Genomic DNA, 22138 nt, shown 5'->3' with positions numbered 1-22138 from the left:
CCAGCGAGAGGGAATGTCTTCTGGGCATGGGGTATCTGATCTGACACGGAGCCAGAGCGCGGCGCAGGAAAACGTCCGTCACCTTTGGGAACCGATGTGTCCAGCGATTCACAGACCGCGGGCGATTTCACTGCCGCGTCTGCTGAGCCCTTTCCTCAGGAAGAGAACCGTCATCTGGCAAAGGCTGCGTGTCTATAATGTCCTGTTTAAGGGACTCTCCGGTCTCGCCCGCGGCCTTCACCACTCATATATTACAGCACTTTAATGTGTATTCTTCAACAAATATCAAAATAAGGTACCTTTAGGAGAAGCTGCAGCCGTACCCCAACTGTGTTCCTGTTTTGGTGCCACTGATTGGCTGGTTGAAGCAGAATCACCCCCCCCCCCCATGGATCTGCCAGAGGGAACGGGCAACTAGACGGGGGCCGAATGGGTCTGGTCTGCTGCATTGTCTGTAGCGGTAATCTACGTTGTTCGGTTCAAACTGGTTAATTTTAACCCTTCAACCACTTTAACCCTTCAACCACCAAGAAGGTTGATGACTTCCCTCCTACTGGTTTAACCAGCAGAGGTAGACGATTTCCCGCACGCTGCTTGGAACATCTTATTGTGTCTTCAGAGTAAGAAAAGACGTCCTCGGATCGACTAAATGCTGCGGTTTAGGGATGGCCGGAGGAGGCGACGTGGTCCTGGGCCAAGCACCGATGCTGCGGTGAATCCGTCTGCCGGGCGCTCGCTGCCACGCGGCGGAATGAATGGGGATCGGTTGGCAGCTTAGTTCTGGCAGGTGTGATGCCGCCTGCGACGTGCTAATCCTTGGCGTCTCTCAGGGACGCGACGATCGTCTCTTGTGTGCACTTAGCTAATCGGTTCCTACCAGATGAAACGGGCGATTGTGAGGCCCCGGTGCGCGTCATTCATAAAATATCTCGCAACAAAACGTTTTTTAATTACAACGACGGGGATTATGAGACGATCGGCTGATGTCTTTCTGCTCCTGTCCCCGGGTATATTTGGCACCGGGGTTCTCTGTATTAAACACGCGTGTAGCTATTAGACGTCACGAGCCGGAGGCGTCAGCAACCAGAGCGTTGGAACAAATAATCGCTCTTTTATATATTTTTTTAATATCAACTTTATTATTACCGTTTGGTATATGTACGATGACGGACCGGTGATGCCGTTTTATTATTACCGCTCGGGATATCTATAATATTATAGAGGGTCAGAGGACTAGATGAAATGTAAGGAGGTTTTACTTTACATAGGGGGTGGTAGATAAATGGAACAGCCTTCCAGCAGAAGTGGTAGATGCTAATACATTCGCTGTCAGGCTGAAATTAACCGTTTGACTGCTGCATTTGAGAGCGATTGACATATAAATGAGACGCCCATGTGACCCGTGATGGTTCTCTGCAGAGGATCTGCCGCTTTTATTATGTTTTTATTTGGATTTTTATTGAGAATGTCCGGTTTCTCGCAGCCCAGACGTGAGATGATTTTGGTGGCTTGTTTTATATCTGCGTTGTTTAATATCCTCAGTAGTATTGGCCCCCCGCAGAGCTCAGTCATAGACACGAGGGGCCCGGGGTTCAGCCTATACTTGTTGGCACTTAATAAATAAAAGGTAATAATAATAATAATTAATAGTAATACTTGGATGCCATAAAGGAGCTGATGGGAAGCTGACCCTTCACTTTTGCAGCAACTGCAAAGCAATCACCCAATAGCCCCCGGAGAGGCTTTAACCCCTTCTTATCACGTCCAGCTTCTCAGTGTTTGATAGGCTCGGGATGAGTTGATCCGGCTGCCCGTCGCTGGCTATGAAGCGATACGAGTTGATACAAAGTTTGCTTTCCAGAAACCGGAATCCTGCGGGAAGAGGGAGGGGGATGAGTTTGGTGGCCGAGCCAATCGTGAGCACATTTTTTTACTATAAATGGGACAAAGCTTTTTCCTCCCCGTTCTCACGTAGAAGTGGCAGCTCCTTTTCCAACGCCCGATGAGGCCGGTGCGGCGTGTCTGCGACTGCCTGGAGACCTGCCGGAACGTCATAAACAGCCCTGTTCAGTATATTACTGTATACAGCGCTGGGGGTTATATTACTGTATACAGCGCTGGGGGTTATATTACTGTATACAGCGCTGGGGGAGTATATTACTGTATACAGCGCTGGGGGTTATATTACTGTATACAGCGCTGGGGGTTATAGTACTGTATACAGCGCTGGGGTGTGATTATTGTATACAGCGCTGGGGTGTGATTATTGTATACAGCGCTGGGGTGTGATTATTGTATACAGCGCTGGGGTGTGATTATTGTATACAGCGCTGGGGTGTGATTATTGTATACAGCACTGGGGTGTGATTATTGTATACAGCGCTGGGGTGTGATTATGGTATACAGCGCTGGGGTGTGATTATGGTATACATCGCTGGGGTGTGATTATGGTATACAGCGCTGGGGTGTGATTATGGTATACAGCGCTGGGGTGTGATTATTGTATACAGCGCTGGGGTGTGATTATTGTATACAGCGCTGGGGTGTGATTATGGTATACAGCGCTGGGGTGTGATTACTTCTTGTACATCGCGTTCCATTTCACTTCCTTTTTTACCCCTTTTCAGATGCAATCAGGGCTTTATAACCATGCGTAATTTATATTCTAAGGAACGGGTTACGAGGGGTAACGTAATGATGCTGTACGGGGAGGGCGCATGTTACCCCGGGGGTCAGGACTTTGCAGGGGTAGTTAGCAGCTGTGTCTTGTAAATGCCGTACAGTCAGGGGGCTGGAAATGGATAATCCCCGAATTGCCGGCATAGAAGTCCTATCAGAACACAGGGGCTGCCGGGAATCACCCCAAATATGTCAATATGTGACCCGGTGAATTATTTATTGGGGTATATAGCTCCACCATATTCCGTAGCGCGGTACAATGGGTAGACAGGACATATCAGGTAGTATATAACATAACAATTTCAGTTGCAGAGACAACAGGTGAGGAGGTTTCGGAACAAAGGAGCTTACAGTCTAAAGGGAACTTATTGTCCCGATACGCTGCAGCACCAGCCCCGATTTCCACTGGGGGGGGGGGGTGCTCAGGACAGGAAATGATGTCATAGACACTGGTAAAATAAATGTATGAGGATATCAGCATATTTTATGTTTATTATTATATATATTATGAATAGACAGCACCTGGTTCTCCTGCAACTGACAACTCCTATTATGCTCAGACTTTTTTGATGCAGGCAGAGTTAGTCTTCCCGTTAATATTCTTAAATCAGTTCATAAACCGGATTAATGTATTTCCCTGCTGTGAGTTTAACCGTCCGACACTCCACAGCCGCTCTGCGAGACCCCGGCCCCCGAGGGCCGCCGACAGGACGCGATTCCTAGATATCCCACTACGTCAATTACAGATTCACAAAGTTACTGGTTTTTACGTGTTTTACACATAATTCCTGGGCTGTTGGCGGACCTCGAAGACCAGAGTTTTGCAGCCCTGCTTTATCGTTGGCCGGCCTAGAGTGATGAGAATGGTCTGCAGCGGCCGTAATGCGATTACTCATTTGGGAAAATGATGGAGTATTTGGTGACTCGCTCCGTTTCCAGGACCCCAGATAGCAGCATATGGATAATTCACTTATTTTTAGTCAATTTGAGAGCAGCTGCTTCCTCTTCCTGCATCCTCAGAACGAGGGATTTTTGTGAAGCTCGCCGCGGATGGGAAATTGTCGTCAATTAGTGATCCCGACATAAAGAATTATATACATCGTAACATCCTCCTCCTCCGCTCCGGCGGGAAAACGCTTGGCCGCCTGGAAGCGTTCGTTAAAGAGACAGCGCGATGTCTCATCAATGGAGGATGTGTATTACAAATGTAAAAAAAAAAGCCTTTAGGAGAAGCTGCAGCTCCAGAGAAGAACACCTGCTTTAAAGCCCTCTCATTGAGATCATTGGCTGGGCTTTCTGTGCATGCGCACGGGGGGGTCTCTTCAGACCCCCATCCCGGCAATCCTCACCAGAGCTGGACCTGACTGGCAGTAGATGTGTTACGCTGGGGGGATGCAAATAGGGGGGGGGGGGGATCCTGCAGAATCCCCCCATGCGTTTGCAGTGGGTCCCTTTTTAACTTGGAAACATGTATTTTAGATAAATTCCCCATTTTCCCGAAAATAAATGTGCGTTGGCTGTCGATAAGTTTGTCGTTTTATTAGGGATAATGCACGCGGCTGGTGAATTAATTATTTATTATTAATAGCGGTTTAAAAAGCGGCTTTTTCACAGAAAACCCGACAAACGAAAGTATTTATTTAACGGGGATTATTTGATTGTCCCCGTGCGCATCGGCAACATCACAATGTAATGCTCTGGGCTTTGCCGGTTTTGCGGCTGGCTGCGGATCATGGGAATTGCAGTCCCGTGCAGCTGCGGCTGCCGTATACCAGGCAGGGTAATGCAGAGCGAGAGGAGGTGGCCGGGCCGGCATACTTGGAATACCCCGCGCTGTATTTTCCCAAGCCGGGGTCGGGATCAGCGATTTCGGACGTTAACGTGCAAGATCATGAATTCTTCCCGACCTCGAGGAGAGATTTTTTTTCCTCCTCTCTCTCCTTAAATGGTCTGCCTGCTCCAGGCGCTTGGTTTATATCCCCCGCTGCTCCGCGGCATCGATGGTGTGCCTGCGCTGACTCGGTTCTAGGAGCAGCTGTCGGCCCCGTAGCCTCTACTATACCAGATGACCCCTGCCTGACGGGGGGCTCGGCAGCTGCTCCCGGCCCCTCGCTGGAGACGGACGCAGCAATGAATGGCTTTGCATGGAAATAATTGCACTGCACAAGGCTTCAAAAAAGTCAAATGTAAAGGACCGGAGGATGTTTGGTCGGTTCGTCTCCCACCCATGCGTAACTCGGGACCCCCGCAACTGTATATGCCAATGCAGACGGTAACCCGGCTGCCTACGCTGCCCCCCATTAGATTGTAAAATCTTCCCAGCCGTACCCCGGCTTTATATGTTTATAAATATATGTTTATACATACTCCAGCCGTCATGGGCACTTTAATGAATGTGATAGCTGAGCGGTCCCTTGAAATCTTCAGGGGGTCCCCTTTGCCAATGCATGGCGGGGTCTCTGCAGAATCCCCTCCCCCGATACGCATTTGCCCCTTTTCCCTACTAGTGCCGATATCGGATACCCCTAGAACTAATAAAACATTGATCTATACATCCGTCTATACCTTAAATTTCGGTTCAGTCTGTCGTTGCAATGACAGGGGTCCGCGGGGCCGTTCCGCCCCTGCAATAATACCCCGTGGCCGTGGCTTTGGGGTAGTTGTCGTGACCACACGTATGTTTTGGAAGGTGTCCAAACAAAGGACTTGGGTCCTTTTGTCCAACGTACTCATTTTTGCCCCCCAAGGCTTGCTGTACGTTAAGGAGAGGACGAGCCATTGTCTCCTGGGCTAACTGCGGCCCCCTCTCATCAGGGGCGAGGGTAACAAAGTCCTCTCTGATGGCTCCGTAGCCCAAAGCACCGCGGCTTTTGTTAAGGGCCGGTAATGAAATCTCACCTGCTGTCGCCCCCCCCCCCCCCCGGACAGACAATGGAGCTTCTGCACCTCATTCAACACCAGGAAGCCACCGCAACACATGCTGCCACACAGAGCGCCGTCATCCTTACAGCTGCCGGGGCCGTCACCTTACACATCCAACTGAAAAAACACCCCGACGGGAGGGGGTTAAACACAGACCGAGACGCTTATTATTATTATTATTATTATTATTATCTTTTATTTATATGGCGCCAACAGTCTACGCAGCGCTTAATACAATACAGATATACTCAAGGGGTCTGACAAGACAAGAATTGACAGACTGAGACAAACCGATACATTAGGTGGAGAGGCTCGGCTCACAAGCTTACAATCTAGAGGGAAATGGGGTGACAAACATAAGGCACAGAGAAGGGGTGAGAGGTAGTGTGGGGGGGTATCAGTGACGGGTGAGAGGTAGTGTGGGGGTATAAGGCACAGAGAAGGGGTGAGAGGTATTGTGGGGGGTATCAGTGACGGGGTGAGAGGTAGTGCGGGGGGTATCAGTGACGGGTGAGAGGTAGTGCGGGGGGTATCAGTGACGGGTGAGAGGTAGTGTGGGGGGGGTATCAGTGACGGGTGAGAGGTAGTGTGGGGTGTATCAGTGACGGGTGAGAGGTAGTGTGGGGGGGTATCAGTGACAGGTGAGAGGTAGTGTGGGGGGTATCAGTGACGGGTGAGAGGTAGTGCGGGGGGTATCAGTGACGGGTGAGAGGTAGTGCGGGGGGGATCAGTGACGGGTGAGAGGTATTGTGGGGGGTATCAGTGACGGGTGAGAGGTATTGTGGGGGGGTATCAGTGACGGGTGAGAGGTATTGTGGGGGGTATCAGTGACGGGGTGAGAGGTATTGTGGGGGGGTATCAGTGACGGGTGAGAGGTATTGTGGGGGGGTATCAGTGACGGGTGAGAGGTATTGTGGGGGGGTATCAGTGACGGGTGAGAGGTATTGTGGGGGGGTATCAGTGACGGGTGAGAGGTATTGTGGGGGGGTATCAGTGACGGGTGAGAGGTATTGTGGGGGGGTATCAGTGACGGGTGAGAGGTATTGTGGGGGGTATCAGTGACGGGGTGAGAGGTAGTGTGGGGGTCGTATCGATGACAAGGATGTTCTAGCAGCTAAGATGGTTGTGGCTTCTCTGAAGAAGTGGGTTTTTAGATGTTTCTTGAATGTTGGGAGGGAGGGAGAAGCTGAAGGTTCCTTGGGAGAAGATTCCAGAGATATGGGGGCAGCTCGAGTGAAATCTTGTAGACGGGAAAAGGAAGAGGTGATGAGTGAGGAGGAGAGCCTTAGCCCATGGGAGGAACGTAGGGATCGAGTAGGAGAGTATTTGCTAATGAGGTCAGAAATGTACGGAGGAGCAGTGTTGCGGAGGGCTGGCAGTGTTATGGGGGAGCAGTATTATGGGGGGTATTATTGGGGAGCAGTATTATGGGGGGTAATATTGGGGAGCAGTATTATGGGGGGTAATATTGGGGAGCAGTGTTATGAGGGGTATTATTGGGGAGCAGTGTTATGGGGGTATTGGGGAGCAGTATTATGAGGGGTATTATTGGGGAGCAGTGTTATGGGGGGTATTATTGGGGAGCAGTGTTATGGGGGGTATTATTGGGGAGCAGTATTATGGGGGGTATTATTGGGGAGCAGTGTTATGGGGGGTATTATTGGGGAGCAGTGTTATGAGGGGTATTATTGGGGAGCAGTGTTATGGGGGGTATTATTGGGGAGCAGTATTATGGATGGCCTTATATGTCAGTACCAGGATCTTAAATTTAATTCTAAAGGTAATTGGGAGCCAGTGGGGGGTTTCACAGAGGGGGGAAGCAGAAGAGGAGCGACGTGCAAGGAAGATGAGCCTAGCAGCGGCATTTAGGACAGACTGTAGAGGAGAGAGTCGAGACAGTGGAGTGCCAACCAGAAGAGTGTTGCAGTAGTCAAGACGGGAAATGATAAGGGAATGAACCAGGGTTTTTGTGGATTCTTGGGTGAGGAATGGGCGGATACGAGAGATGTTTTTTAGGTGCAAGCGGCAGGATCTGGCGAGGGACTGAATGTGAGGGATGAAGGAGAGGTTTGAGTCAAGGATGACCCCAAGGCATCGGGCCTGGTTAGTAGGAGAGATAGTCGTGTTGTTAATGGTGATAGAGAATTCAGGGAGTGGAGTGGAGATGGAGGGAGGGAAGATGAGTTCCGTTTTAGAAAGATTATTAAAAGGGATCCTGATGCAAAGTTTCAAAAGTGGCCTTATCGCCATAACAACCAAGTGTCCCTGCTGACTGGACCGTGCCCGCGCTCGCTGTGTGATGTCATCGCTTGTATATACAGACCACGTATTCACTGGAGATAATGATGCAAGATTCCGTCACTGTATCATTAGGAGGATTGTCCTCGGGGGGATTGATTCACTAAGCAGTACGTTTGATGAGTTGAATTGAGGCGCGATGAAACGTTTCACCCTCTTAACTTCACATTCAGGGTCGGTCCCGGTGAGCTGCTTCTGTAGGAAGGGCTGAGCAGGCCCTGACTGATGTATAGATGAATTAACTATGGATTTATTAGCTAATTAAGACAACATCCAAAGTCATTAAAAAAAAGTTATATGTGCCCTGGAAAACTCTATACCGATGACCTCAGCTGGACCATAACTTCTATTGGAGGGGCAGCAGCTACAGGCTCTGACCCTGAACATGTGTATCTTAATTAGGTCAGCACTTCGAGCCCAATGGAGGGTCTGACAGCAGGATGTGTCTGTGTGATCTGTGCCCCGGGCCAAGCAAACATTAAAACACTTAATGTACTTATCCACAAGACACCAACATCCACGAGCCAAATGGAGCATTGAGTGGTAACAGCAACTTTAATTCTATATAAATACTGGTAAAAATACACCACCTGACAAACATTTGGGGTCACTGAGCTGTTTCCATGGAAAACAAGGAGACTTCTGGCTGTAACATAATTACAAAAGGTTTTCTAACCATAAATGAGCCTTTTAAACGTAAATTCGGATCAGCGAGCACAACCTGCCATTGAAACACAGGAGTGATGGGAGTGATAATGGGCCATTGGAACACAGGAGTGATGGGAGTGATAAAGGGCCGTTGGAACACGGGAGTGATGGGAGTGATAAAGGGCCATTGGAACACGGGAGTGATGGGAGTGATAAAGGGCCATTGGAACACGGGAGTGATGGGAGTGATAAAGGGCCATTGGAACACGGGAGTGATGGGAGTGATAAAGGGCCATTGGAACACAGGAGTGATGGGAGTGATAAAGGGCCATTGGAACACAGGAGTGATGGGAGTGATAAAGGGCCTCTGTACGCCTATGAAGAGATTCCAATTAAAATCTGCCGTTCCCAGCTACAATAGTCATTTACAGCATTAACCCCGTCTGCGCTGGATTTCTCATCCATTTCATGTTATTTCAATGGGCAAAATCTGCTTTTCTTTCATAAAAAAGTTTCTAAGTGACCCCAAACTTTCGAATGGTAGTGTGTATATAAAATGAAAGGTGCTGTTCCAATGATATGACATAATAATTACATGCTCTAACATGCTAAGATCTGTCCCCCAAAGATTTTATCACAAAGAACCAACACAGAAACTTTTAAAGAAGTGTTTTCCGTGTCTATGGCAACAACCTATTTTTGTGTGAATGAGACGTTTTACATGATTAAGGAGGTATTCCTGGAAGGGTTTGGCATTACTGGGAATAAAGTTTGGAATGCTGGCAGATTTGGGGAAATAAACCTTTTTATCGGCTGCGTTTTACACGTTCGTTTTAACCTATAACTTTCCAGATGGACTGCAACTGCCACGATACGTGGACAACCTGGCTACAGGTGGAGGGAACTATGAAGCTCTAGCTCTCTTGCTGTTACTACTCCCATGATGCTCAGCCAACCTATCACCTACCACACACTGGGCATAATGGGGAGGAATAAAAGCTGCCGCCTGGCCAGTCTTGGTGTAGCCTACGATCTTGAGTTGCAGAAAGGTTTTTAAACATTGTCTTTGAATTTATGTGTCCCCAAATGTGTATGTGTGTAATCGGGACTGCCCTGGGAAGAAGCGAGACGATTGGGAGGTATGTACGTCGCTCTCCTTAGAGTGAAACCCAAGCATTAGTTGCTGGGGGGGGGGATGTAGAACGGGCGATACATTTCTTTTATTGAGACAATGTATCAAAATTTAAGTGAAATTACCCTGAGCTAAGGGTGGGCTCGGTGGGCTTCATACCGCTTATCAGCCGTGTTATATTTACTCTCGGGGTCCCGGCGGGTCGGAGGGGGGGGGTACGGCTGGTATTCCTGTAATGCGGGGAATGACTGCTATAGAGCGTCTCAAAGGGAATTCCCAGCGATGGTCGCCGTTTAACGAGACCCTCGTTGTCCATGTGTTGGTTTATTGACTGAGGCGGGGGGTAGGGGGGCTGGAAGAGTAAATCAGAAGGCTACCCCAGGTGTGGGGTAAATGGGGTGTTACTGGGCAATGTATCAGGCAGATGGGGGGGCTTCTTAGAAAACGCGTGTCCGGTTTATTGAAATAGTTAATCCAGAGTCCTCGAGAGATCGAATTGTGGATCAAGCTGCAGCTTCTTTCATTGCCAATGGGAGCTGGAATTCACTGGCACCTGGCGGGCTAGGGATCTGTGCCATGTGGCCTGCGGCACGGCGTTCAGTCAGAAGGATAATCCCAGCGTGATCCCCGCAGCCGTGATTTCACATCAAGCAGGGAGATGATAGATCTGGTAGTTTAAGGTCAGCTGTTTTATTATTTTAATTTATAAAATTTTTTGCTGAATTTCATCGAAACCTAGAATCCGCCGGCTGATCGGCCCCATTCGGCCCCCGTCTAGTCGCCCGTTTCTCCTGCTGTAAAGACTCAAAACTTGTCTTGTCCGTGAGGCAGGATCTGTATGTGGCGTTGACTTGGGGGCCCTTGGCGTACGGACCCTGTAACGAATCATCACGCAGAGAGGACGCCACTGGCCATCTGGCACACGGGGCACATGCTCTTTAGGCCACTGGCCGACATCGCTCCATACGCACCCCGGCGGCAGATCATGTGCCGCAGCGTGCATACTATACATACGTGGCTATGTGAGCATAAAAGTCTGGCGGCCACTGGCCTTAAAGAGCCGGCGCGGCCTCGTTATACTCGGTCTGGCCCGCTGTCACTGTGATGATGGGGGGCTCTGGATTATTGGGTTGGGGTCTCGCGCACTGCGGGGTATGTGTGCGGAGGTTGCAGCAGTCAACTCCAGTCTGCACATGCCTCCCAACTGTCCCGCTTTGTGCTGATCAGTCCCAGTTCTGCCGCTCTGTCCCGCTGAGCTCTACCTCTTTCCTGCTTTTCGGGGCAGAGGTGCCGCTCAGCAGCGGTCCCGATTTCGTTCTCCAGTGTCTGGGGCTGCATATTGCGCATGCACAGTGACGCTCTGCCTCCCGAGCATAGAAGTTGCCCCTGAGACGGATCTGTTCCTCAGCCGAGGAGGGCACGAAGCGCTCTCGTGGTCGTAAAGATTACGAGCCGCCTTCGGCGAGGGGATCCGGGCTGGAAAGCAAACCCCGCTTTATGTGACAGCCGACTGTTTATGGAAACTCCGGCCGTTAAAGTAAACGTGAGCCTGTCACGCCGAGGCTTTCACCGCAGAGTCTTCTAGAGTATCCATAGGCAGCCCTAGTGCACCTTTTACCACCGACTACAGCTCCCATCATCCTCAGCTGGCTCTGCATGCGCAGTATTGTGGTGCATTGCAGCTTTCGTAAAATACCCGTAAGGTGGGCCAATAATAATCATTTACAGACACGAATCCAGATCTGCAGCACTTATTTAGCAAACATGGCCAGATTACCAGTGAGTATTAACCTTGGAAGTAAAAAGTAGAGCAGCCTCCCAGCAGAAGTGGTAGAGGGTAATACAGTGAGGGTATTGAACATGTATGGGATAGACATACGGCTCCTGAATCTAAGACGAGACCAAAGACTGATTAATGTTTGAGTCTTTACAGCGGGAGACTAGACGGGGGCCGAATGGGGCCGATCTGCCGACAGGTTCTAAGTTTCTATAGGAACTTTTTTATTATTATTTTTTGTGCCGTTTTTAACATGTAAAATGAAGCGCTGGCCCTTTTTCCCTCCCACGGACGAAGCGTTTTGGTCTGCATGCCTGTGGGATTGGGTGTAGGCCGGACCCGCTGGCCTCTGGCCCGTTCATCCGCTGTTTGCTGGAGCTGCGTTTAGCGGACCCGCGCCGGGTTCACGGCGTCAGGAAATGCCAGGACCTCTGTGATTACCGCCCGGCACGAAATATCCGTAAATCAGCGCGGGCCGAGGGGCCGCGGAAACGTGGAAGCCCCACAACGCAGCAGTCATTTTTTACCGTTTCAGGGATATTTAAACTCTATTTAAAATGCGATGATGAGTAAAATAAATAAATCCGACGGCAGGAATTCTGGAAGCGGGATTTCTGGCCAAAGAATGTTTTCTTCTTGGGATGAAATAGACGGGGATCAGAAAGCCCGCTTTCCGTGTCTCTTTGAACCGAAGTCTGATTAATTCCAGAATCCACCGCAAAATAAACGAAAACGTTCCGTGGAAATCCATCCCATAACGGAATGTAACGTTCCGGAGCTTTACGGCCCTCACCGCTCTCCGTTGAAGCCGGAAATTCCACTTCTCTAATTGTAAGAGTTATACTTCGCTCAACATTTCAGCTGTCCAAATAGGGACTGTCTCGTGAAAACCAAGACACTTGGGGCGTGTGTTTATGGCTGTGTCTTAAAAGGCCATCTATCTATCTTTACAGTATCTATCCGTCTATCTATACAGTGTCCGTCCGTCCGTCCGTCCACACGCTGTAATGAGTCTATCTCTTAGTGTTTCTTGGTCCTCTTCGTATCGGGAATCTTTTATTCTCTTTATTCCTTTGCATTCTTTCCCAATCATCCGTGTGTTTAATGAGCCGCTGCCCCAAACATATAGTTCGGAGTTATTACCGATGATGATTATTATGAATATATTATTATATTATTATAATTATGAATATATTATTAATATCTTTTATTTATGTGGCACCAACAATATACTCGGCGCTTCGTACAGTCCGTACATTGTATGCTCCCGTTCGGGGTCCGTCTCCCAGCGGCCGCTCCAATCTTTGGCGTGTTGTTATTCTCCGGGGAGACGTTCCCGGTATCGGGTTTATTCCGTGTATCCGGAACCGTCCCGCGGTCTCTTCTGTGTTTGGGGTCGCTGGCCGTCTGTTTTGAGGGACCGTCCTGATTGCTTCACCGCACTGCGCTCCACGCGCGGCCGCTGGAGAGTTTATGGGTTTCTTATTGCGTGATCTGCAGCCCGCGCGCGGAGTGTGTGTATGTATATGTATGTATGTGTATGTATGTGTATGTGTGCGTGTGTGCGTATGTACGTGTGCGCGGAGTGTGTGTGTATGTGTACGTGTGCGTGTGTATGTACGTGTGCGTGTGCATGTACGTGTGCGTGTGCATGTACGTGTGCGTGTGCATGTACGTGTGTGTGCGTGTGCATGTACGTGTGCGTGCGTGTGTATGTACGTGTGCGTGCGTGTGTATGTACGTGTGTATGTGCGTGTGTGTGCGTGTGTATGTACGTGTGCGTGTGCGTGTGCGTGTACGTGTGCGTGTGCATGTACGTGTGCATGTACGTGTGTGTGCGTGTGCATGTACGTGTGTGTGCGTGTGTATGTGCGTGTGTATGTACGTGTGTATGTATGTACGTGTGTATGTACGTGTGCGTGTGCGTGTGCGTGTGCATGTACGTGTGCGTGTGTATGTACGTGTGCGTGTGCACGGTGTAGGATAATGTGTCTACGGCGGTTTCAGTGATTTATGTCGTTTTTCTCTGCAGCCAAGTCGTTTGCCGTGAAGGTGAAGCAGCTGCGGCTTCATAAAGAAGACTTTGAGATTTTGAAAGTGATCGGGAGAGGAGCGTTCGGCGAGGTGAGGAGGTCTTTGCCGTCTCGTCACATTAACAGCGGATCCAAAACCTGAACAGCACCCCGGGGGGGGTTATTTCTCCCCCCTCCGGCATGTAAAAGGTTAAAAGTGCCCCTGTTGCGTTAAATAGATACATTCTAAAAATAGCATGAAATGGAAGCACCCAGAAATAAGGCCGAAATCCTTTCATTCCTTCCCACATTCATATTTTCTCAGGGACCGCCTAAATCTAGGCTGTGATCATGTGACACAAGAGAAGGGCACTGACAGGCTGATATGATATGACATCATAAGAAGCGTTATATATATATATATATTTCTGTTTTAGCTTGACATTGGACAAGCAAGGCCATAATCTAAAAGTAGAAGGTCAGAAGCTTACATGGAATGTAAGGAAGTTTTACTGATATGGTAGATAAGTGGAGCAGCCTCCCAGCAGAAGTGGTAGAGGGTAATACAGTGAGGGAATATAAACATGCATGGGACAGGCATACGGCTCCTGAATCTAAGACGAGACCAACGACTGATTAAGGTTTTGAGTCTTTACAGAAAACAGGCAGACCAGACAGGGGCCGAATATACATCAATATCTGGTAGAGCCCCCTTTAACCTTTGGGGGGGGTAAACTTGCCTCCCTTAAAGCAGCCAATCAGTGGCAGGATGGGGCCCCCCGTTGGTAGGATGGGGCCCCCCATGGAACTGTCGCTGGCCGGGTACCGGAGATGATGAGGGAGATTTGTGTGCAAGATAATGACCGGGGGAGGGGTAGAGAGGCAACATATATGGGGGGGGGGGTTGTACAATCGCATTTGCAAGGGGGGAGCGCACAAAAATGTAAAGGGCCCTCCCAGCTGTCATATTACATGCGTGTGATGGGGGAGAGCCTTCCTCTCTGCGATACCTGAAGCATTACAAAAAGCTATTACTACAAACCACAATACGCATTGTTTTGGGTAAATTAATGACTGAAATCTCGCGGTCATCGGGTAAAACTAGATATCAAAAATCATACCAAAACAGAGCCAGACCACAATAACCAGCTGTGTATTTCCTCCCCATAAATACTAAATCACCCGATAATAAAGAAATGAAAGGCGAATGATCCTCACAGGTCTTTGGTGGCCAAAAATTAATTTTAAGGGAAAAAAAAGCCCTATTTTATTCTAATGACCCAAAAACAATTTAAATTCTAATTTTATTAAAATCTTAATAATCCCAACAGGTAGAGCGGAGCAAACACACAACGCCGCAAATAATAATAATATCCTTAAAAGTTCTGGTTTGATTTATTTTGGGTCGTTAGAATTTATATCCTGCTGGGATTTAGTACCACCCCCCCTGGTCAGAGGATTCTAGGCACTCACTAAGCATCAGGAAGGCAGTGCTGTCATTGAAATCAGTCACTTTCTGTGCGTGCGGACGGGGGTCTCATTAGACCCCCTTGGAAATCTAATTAAAGGGACCGCAGAGCTATCATTAAGTGAGTGTGATGGCCGGGAGTAAGGCCGCTCGGCTAGTATTGATAGGTGCAGTCTTCCACGTGTCTTTACAGGACAGTCAGGACATCCCGTAACGATAAATGCAGAAAGCGCTTTGTCGTCCGGTCACTGAGAGCGTGATCAGGAAAGCGCCCGGATCAGGGTTTAATTTTTTCCGTTGCGAGCCCCGGGAGGAATAATCGGGCAGTAAATAGCGACACCTGTATTCTGCCGTGACATCATTTTATGTTATACTACGATTTAAAAAATGATTGTAAAAATTAGGTTCCAGGCAGAAATAGATTTTCCTTCACCCAGTTTATGGGACAGTAGGTTGAAATTTGGATTTGATTTTTAATGTCACAGCAGGGGCAGTAGGTACATGGAACGGCCAGCCAGCAGAAGTGACACAAGTCAGTCAGAACATTGATAGAGTTCTCGTCAGATGCAGCGGAACATCCCATACTTTGCATGTCAGAGACTCGTTATCCTCCGGAAGAGTTTAACCCCTTCATCTTTTTTCGTTGTCGCAGGTTGCGGTTGTGAAGTTGAAAAATACAGATAAGGTGTTTGCGATGAAAATCCTGAATAAATGGGAAATGCTGAAGAGGGCGGAGGTGAGTCCCGAAATAACAAGAAAACGGCAAAATGTACCTAAAACCCAAAATAACAAGAAAACGGCAAGACGTAAAGTGAAGAGTTCTGTGGAAATTCCGTCCAGTGATTGTCTCGTGGATTTAGTGTTATAACTGCGGAGATTACTGAGATTTCAACTCCCATCACTATATATAAATATATATACACACACACATACACAAAACACACATATATATACACAAACATACACACACACACATATATACACAAACATACACACACACACATATATATACACAAACATATATATACACAAACATACACACACACATTCACAAACATACATATATACACAAACACACATATACAAACATACACATACACACACATATATATATACAAACATACACACACACATTCACACACATATACACATTGTGATCCTGCACCCACACAGGGTACCAAACAGCACGGTCCTCTAGGGTATTAACGCCACATCTCAGGTAATCACCCACGATTTATTTGTAGTCCACGCATGCAGCTATATACAGGATTACATAGAACACAAATCCCCTACAAACAAAAGCCCAGCTCGTCTGAGCGCTTACTCACATATAACTCCCTCACTACTAAGGGTCTAAACTAAACAAAACGTAATCCCACCAACCTCTTTGATGGTCTCTTTTGTGCAAAGCCAAACAAGTGCTGCTTCCAAACAAACTCTCTCTCCCCCTCTGCCCAACAGGTCAGGCTTTATTGCAGTCGGTGCAGCTAATTACCTGCAGCTGGCCGGTGCATTGGAGTCAGCTTAACCTCCCGGCCTGGAACCCGTGTCAGTCCAGGTGCATGGAAACTGCGGGGTGGAGCACCAGCCTGCCCTATATGTCGTAAAAAACCCTGCAAAATCGAGGGGGAATGTATACCCCTTCCACGACAACACCCCGCACCTTGTTACAACACATATACATACACACACACATATACATACATACACACATTCCTACATACATACACATATACACACACATACATATTCACACACACACACACACATATACATACATACACACAAATACATACACACATTCCTACATACATACACATATACACACACATACATATTCACACACACACACACACATATACATACATACACACAAATACATACACACATTCCTACACACACACACATACATACACACACACACACATACACATGCTATATATTTAAGGACCAACACCAGTGAGCTTCTGCAAATTGGGCTGAGCTGGATCTGAATAATGCCCAAGAAGAGCTGAGCTGGCCGGTTGTAGTGGAGTAACGTTCCAGTATCCCAGTAATGACTTCGGGGTTGGGGAGTCTCTGCTGGGGTATTGTCTGGGTTGGGGGTCTCTGCTGGGGTATTGTCTGGGTTGGGGGGTCTCTGCTTGGGTATTGTCTGGGTTGGGGGTCTCTGTTGGGGTATTGTCTGGGTTGGGGAGGTCTCTGCTGGGGTATTGTCTGGGTTGGGGAGGTCTCTGGGGTATTGTCTGGGTTGGGTGGTCTCTGCTGGGATAATGTCTGGGTTGGGGGGTTTCTGCTGGGGTATTGTCTGGGTTGGGGGGTCTCTAGGTTATGGCACTGTATTCCAATTCCCAGAATAAGGTCAGCACCTTTGATCCCCCACATCCTGCAGCCGCTGCCCTTATCCTGGGAAACGCTCCGCAGTCCCGCTGGGTGTAAAATCGCGTGGGGTAACCCAGTAATCCCACTTCAAGCATCCACTCCGCCCCACCTTTCCCCCCCCCACCCGTCATCTTGTAAAATGTCTCTGTGTTTAAAGGGAATTAACTCCGGGTCTTAATTAATGTAATTCCATGTTCCGCGGCACTGTCCTGTATGATGCGTCCAGCAGAGTATAAATGTGTCGGCCGGAACCGGTTTGGTTTAGAAGAGGCAGGAATAGCCGGTAAATGTGTCTTCTTTTATTTAATAGCAGTTGATGTTTAGGCCGAGCTGCCCCTTTCCCGTCTCGTGGCGCCTGCTTCCCAATCAGATTACGGGTTTAGGCGCAGCGATCGCTGATTATCGGCTTCGTGCCGAGACCTTTTAGTAACGCGTATCTAACTCCCCGTCCGTTCATTAGAACTTACCGTATCCGTTCGATTATAAGATGACCCCCCCCCCAAACGCGAGATCTCAATGAAAGAAAACAGAAATATAATAATATACAAGCCTATTGGGAAAAATTAAAAACCACTACTTTTGCTTTTGTCGCTGTCACACTCTCGCTCACGCTCACACTCTGTCTCACTCACACTCTTTGTCAATCCTTGGCTTCCTCTCCTATCCCCATCTTCTTTCCCGCAGCTCCACTTCTCCAGAGGCCTCTTTTGTCTTCTTTCTTCGACCGCTCCTCCCCGGTATCAGCTCCGTTATCCAGGTACTTCCGCGAAAGGGCGGAGCCTCCCCGCACACACCCTCTCACCCGATTGGAAGAACGGGATAGAAGCTGCCCCCGCGGGGCGCACCGTGACTCCACCTCTTAGCTGCGTGCGTTTAAACCTGGGAGCAGCGCACGTGGCAAATATTCCATAGGAGTCATTTAACTACCCCCAGTATCTTCAAAAGGGGCCAGAGATCGTTCCAGCTACTCCATGCGGAGGCTATGATTAAGGTTAAGGATTGCGGTTTGTACACGTCGGCCCGGACTGGCCGTCTGACACACCGGGAAAGTGCCCGGTGGGCCACTAATCATATAGCACCCCAAACTCAAGTGGCAGATCGAGGGGCTACAGTGGGTGGCCCAGCTGGATATTATTATTATTATTTATTGCCAGGACTACTCTTCATCCCAATCTGGCCCCTCCATGCCTGGATTAACTCTAGAGAGACGGGTGCCTCGCCTTTATAGAGATCCAAGAGTTAAACTGCATAGACGTAGAGTGTCTTATTGCTTTACTCAACCCTCTGGAAGTGAAAGTGTTAAACCACACAGACGTTTAAAGTGTTTCATGATTATAAGAGGAACTCTTCTTCTCCTTCTTCCTTCTGCTGGCACTTCATAGGTTAATGAATATCACAGTTTTGCACCATGAAGTGCTGACATCGGGTCCCTTTAAATGTAATTTTATAGTAAATGAGTGCAATGAATGGGTTTTTCTTTCTGTTGTTAGAATGTATCGGGGTTTTGAGTGACATCACCGGGTGTCAGTATGACAGACAGGAAGGCATCCGGCGTTCACACGGGCTATGACCTCATACTCGGAATAAGTAAATGCGACGAGACTTTATTTATCGTGTTAGATTATCTGTGTCCTTCTCCTCCTCCATGGTCCCAAGATCCTTCTGATATCGATGAGAGGGCTCGCTGCAGACCCTGCACGCAAAAATAGGTGGGCAAAAGGGGTAAATGCCTACCCCCCCCCATACATTTGCAAAATAAAATGTAAAGGGACCTTGCAGCAGCATGAAGGTGCATATGACGGCTGGAGGGTCCATTTAAAGTTTATTCCTAAAGTTTTATTTATTTCGGCAAAAATTGTTTTTTTTTTAATTAGAAAACGTTTGAAAAGTAAAGTTTGCGCAATCACAATAATCTCACGTGTAAGAAAACGATATTTCTGCCTCCCGGCAGCCGGAACAAGTAAAGTTTAAAGGGACCCTCCGGCCGTCATAGGCACCTTAATGCAGCTGCGGGGGTCCCTTTAAATTTTCCGTGGCGCTCTTTTGCTGATGTAAGGGGGGGGGGGTTCTGTCGCCGGCTCTCCGTTCCCGGCCGGGGACCGTCTCTTTTGGGTGCGCATGCTGAAGGTCACGCTCTGATGTGTAACGCTATACGGGAAGACTTTCCACGATACGCCCGTGGGGGGGGGGGGGCGAGCAACTGGGAAAACCCTGCCGCCGATCCTTTGTAGCCAAACGCAATAGAAGCTGACCCCGGGGAAAGGGGCAAACGCTTTGGGTTTAACCCTTCAAATGCATTGCCCAGAGCCGACCCCTAGAAGGACGCCGCTGCCACCGTAGCTCGGGAAGCCGCATATAATGCCGGCTGCTGAAATTTGTGCATTCCTTCATTTTTTGCGGTTTTAGGAAATTTAGTCAGAGGTTTTGAAATGGTTTTTTTTTTCCCGTTAGCAGAAAAAAGGCTCTTGGCTTCAGAATGAATGGAAAGAATCGCAGTATATAATAATACCTGATCTATCATCAACAGCAAGCGCAATACTTTTGGTGTCGGAATAAAATAATCTATTCACAGATCATTCAGTTAATATTTCCATTAACTTTAATAGTAATAACAATAATAACCCCCCCAGCGCTGTATACAGTAATAACCCCCAGCACTGTATACAGTAATAACCCCCAGCGCTGTATACAGTAATAACCCCCCCAGCGCTGTATACAGTAATAACCCCCAGCACTGTATACAGTAATAACCCCCAGCACTGTATACAGTAATAACCCCCAGCGCTGTATACAATAATAACCCCCCCAGCGCTGTATACAGTAATAACCCCCAGCACTGTATACAGTAATAACCCCCAGCACTGTATACAGTAATAACCCCCAGCGCTGTATACAGTAATAACCCCCCCAGCGCTGTATACAGTAATATAACCCCCAGCGCTGTATACAGTAATATAACCCCCAGCACTGTATACAGTAATAACCCCCAGCGCTGTATACAGTAATATAACCCCCAGCGCTGTATACAGTAATAACCCCCAGCGATGTATACAGTAATATAACCCCCAGTGCTGTATACAGTAATACCCCCCAGCGCTGTATACAGTAATAACCCCCCCAGCGCTGTATACAGTAATATAACCCCCAGCACTGTATACAGTAATAACCCCCAGCGATGTATACAGTAATATAACCCCCCCAGTGCTGTATACAGTAATATAACCCCCAGTGCTGTATACAGTAATATAACCCCCAGCGCTGTATACAGTAATATAACCCCCCAGCGCTGTATACAGTAATATAACCCCCCAGCGCTGTATACAGTAATGTTGGTTGGTGACAAAAACCTGGTTTTATATATTTATTTATCGGCGTATACCATGCCCCGGGGTATAACACGAACCCCCGTCTGCACCGGAAGAGAGGGAGACGCGGCTGCAAACTATCCAGGTCTAGGATTTATCGGCGTATAACATGCAAGTAGGGTTTCCGCTTCTTATTTTAGTGCGTCTTGTACGCCGATAAATATGATAATTTTTTTCCAATAAACGCCCTTTATCTGCAGACCTGGAGCCGCCGTCGCTGTCAGTCATGTGATATTTTGGGTGACTTTCCCGGCTCAAACACCACACTGAGCTGATGCTTTATGGCAATGCTAATGAAGTCCGTTCCTCCATAGACTTTCTTTACTTAGATAGTCCATCTGTGTGATATGGAGTTGGGGTATTTGTCGAGCAGACTGGGGTCAGATGAGAGCAAAGGAAGGGGAGGCAGCATTTACATTCGTTGTCATTGACTGAGTTAAAGTCTCTCCGTTTTTGAGCCGCGTGGCAGGGAAGCGGTTAATATCTTCCCATTCCTTTTTTTAACACTTGCCTGAAGGATGCAGAAAAGACGCCATACGAGGCTTTTTCCTCCGCAAACCAGATTATATTTGGTTTTCCTCCCCTTGGGAATAAATATTTAGTAAACAAACGTCACCATGGCAACAGCAGGATGAAGAACGTCTATTTCCAGAGGTATTTTAATGGATGCCGTTCCCAAAATGAATCTGGAAATGTGAGTTATGGTGACCTTCCTTGTGCCCCGGGGGCTGTATACAGCATTCACAGGGTCTTCCTTCTCCTCGCCGTGGGGACTGAGGTTGTTTCTGATCTCGTTGCCGGCGGCGACTTACCTCCTCTTGGCCGCCGCGGAGTCTCACGAGCCGGCCGAGCGGATCCTTCAGATATAATGCTTTATTTTTATGACCGTACGGGGATCTGGGAACTCTCCGGGTTTTTGCCCCAAGCTCAGGGTGAAGGGGCCGATTCTCGGGGTCACGCAGTCAGTCTGAGCTCGTTTGGAGGTTGTAGGTAAACAGGCGGATGGAATGATAGAGAAACGCGTTGGTCATAAAGGAAGCGTCGTCAGAAATAAACGGATAAACCGAGAATTTTTATGACGTTCCGGATCACTGATTTTAACTCCATCAAGTAACTTCGCTGGTGGGGATTTTATCGGGACACTGGGGATGATAAATACCTAGAATGACATTAAATAGAAATGATGTGGAAATATAATTAAAAGGGAGAGTTTATATCGTTACCAAAAATAATGTTCAAAAGTTTGGGGTCACTTCGCTGTTTCCATGAAAAATAAGGGAATTCCTGGATGTAACATAATTACAAAGAGGTTTTCTAACCATCAATTAACCTTTTAAACTTAAACTCGGATCAGTGAACGCACACAGGAGTGATGGGAGTGATAAAGGGCCATTGGAACACAGGAGTGATGGGAGTGATAAAGGGCCATTGGAACACAGGAGTGATGGGAGTGAT

General features: G+C 48.1%; 1 protein-coding gene across 2 annotated transcripts in view; it reads left to right on the top strand.

Annotated features, from left to right (window-relative positions):
• The window catches only part of LOC149278144 (serine/threonine-protein kinase MRCK alpha-like), an 81094-nt gene that overhangs the window by 9541 nt on the left and 49415 nt on the right, over positions 1–22138 (top strand). For both annotated transcript variants that reach the window (XM_089502295.1, XM_089502294.1), the window contains exons 2-3: positions 13489–13580; positions 15589–15672. In XM_089502295.1, coding sequence (XP_089358421.1) covers positions 13489–13580; positions 15589–15672 — 176 coding nt within the window. The remainder of the gene's footprint in view (positions 1–13488; positions 13581–15588; positions 15673–22138) is intronic.

Source organism: Sceloporus occidentalis, unplaced genomic scaffold (genome assembly GCF_023333645.1).
Source record: "Sceloporus occidentalis isolate IW3139 unplaced genomic scaffold, rSceOcc1.0.p SCAF_199, whole genome shotgun sequence".
In the NCBI taxonomy this organism is placed as follows: Eukaryota; Metazoa; Chordata; class Lepidosauria; order Squamata; family Phrynosomatidae; genus Sceloporus; species Sceloporus occidentalis.
This window is presented reverse-complemented; position numbering and strand designations above follow the sequence as displayed.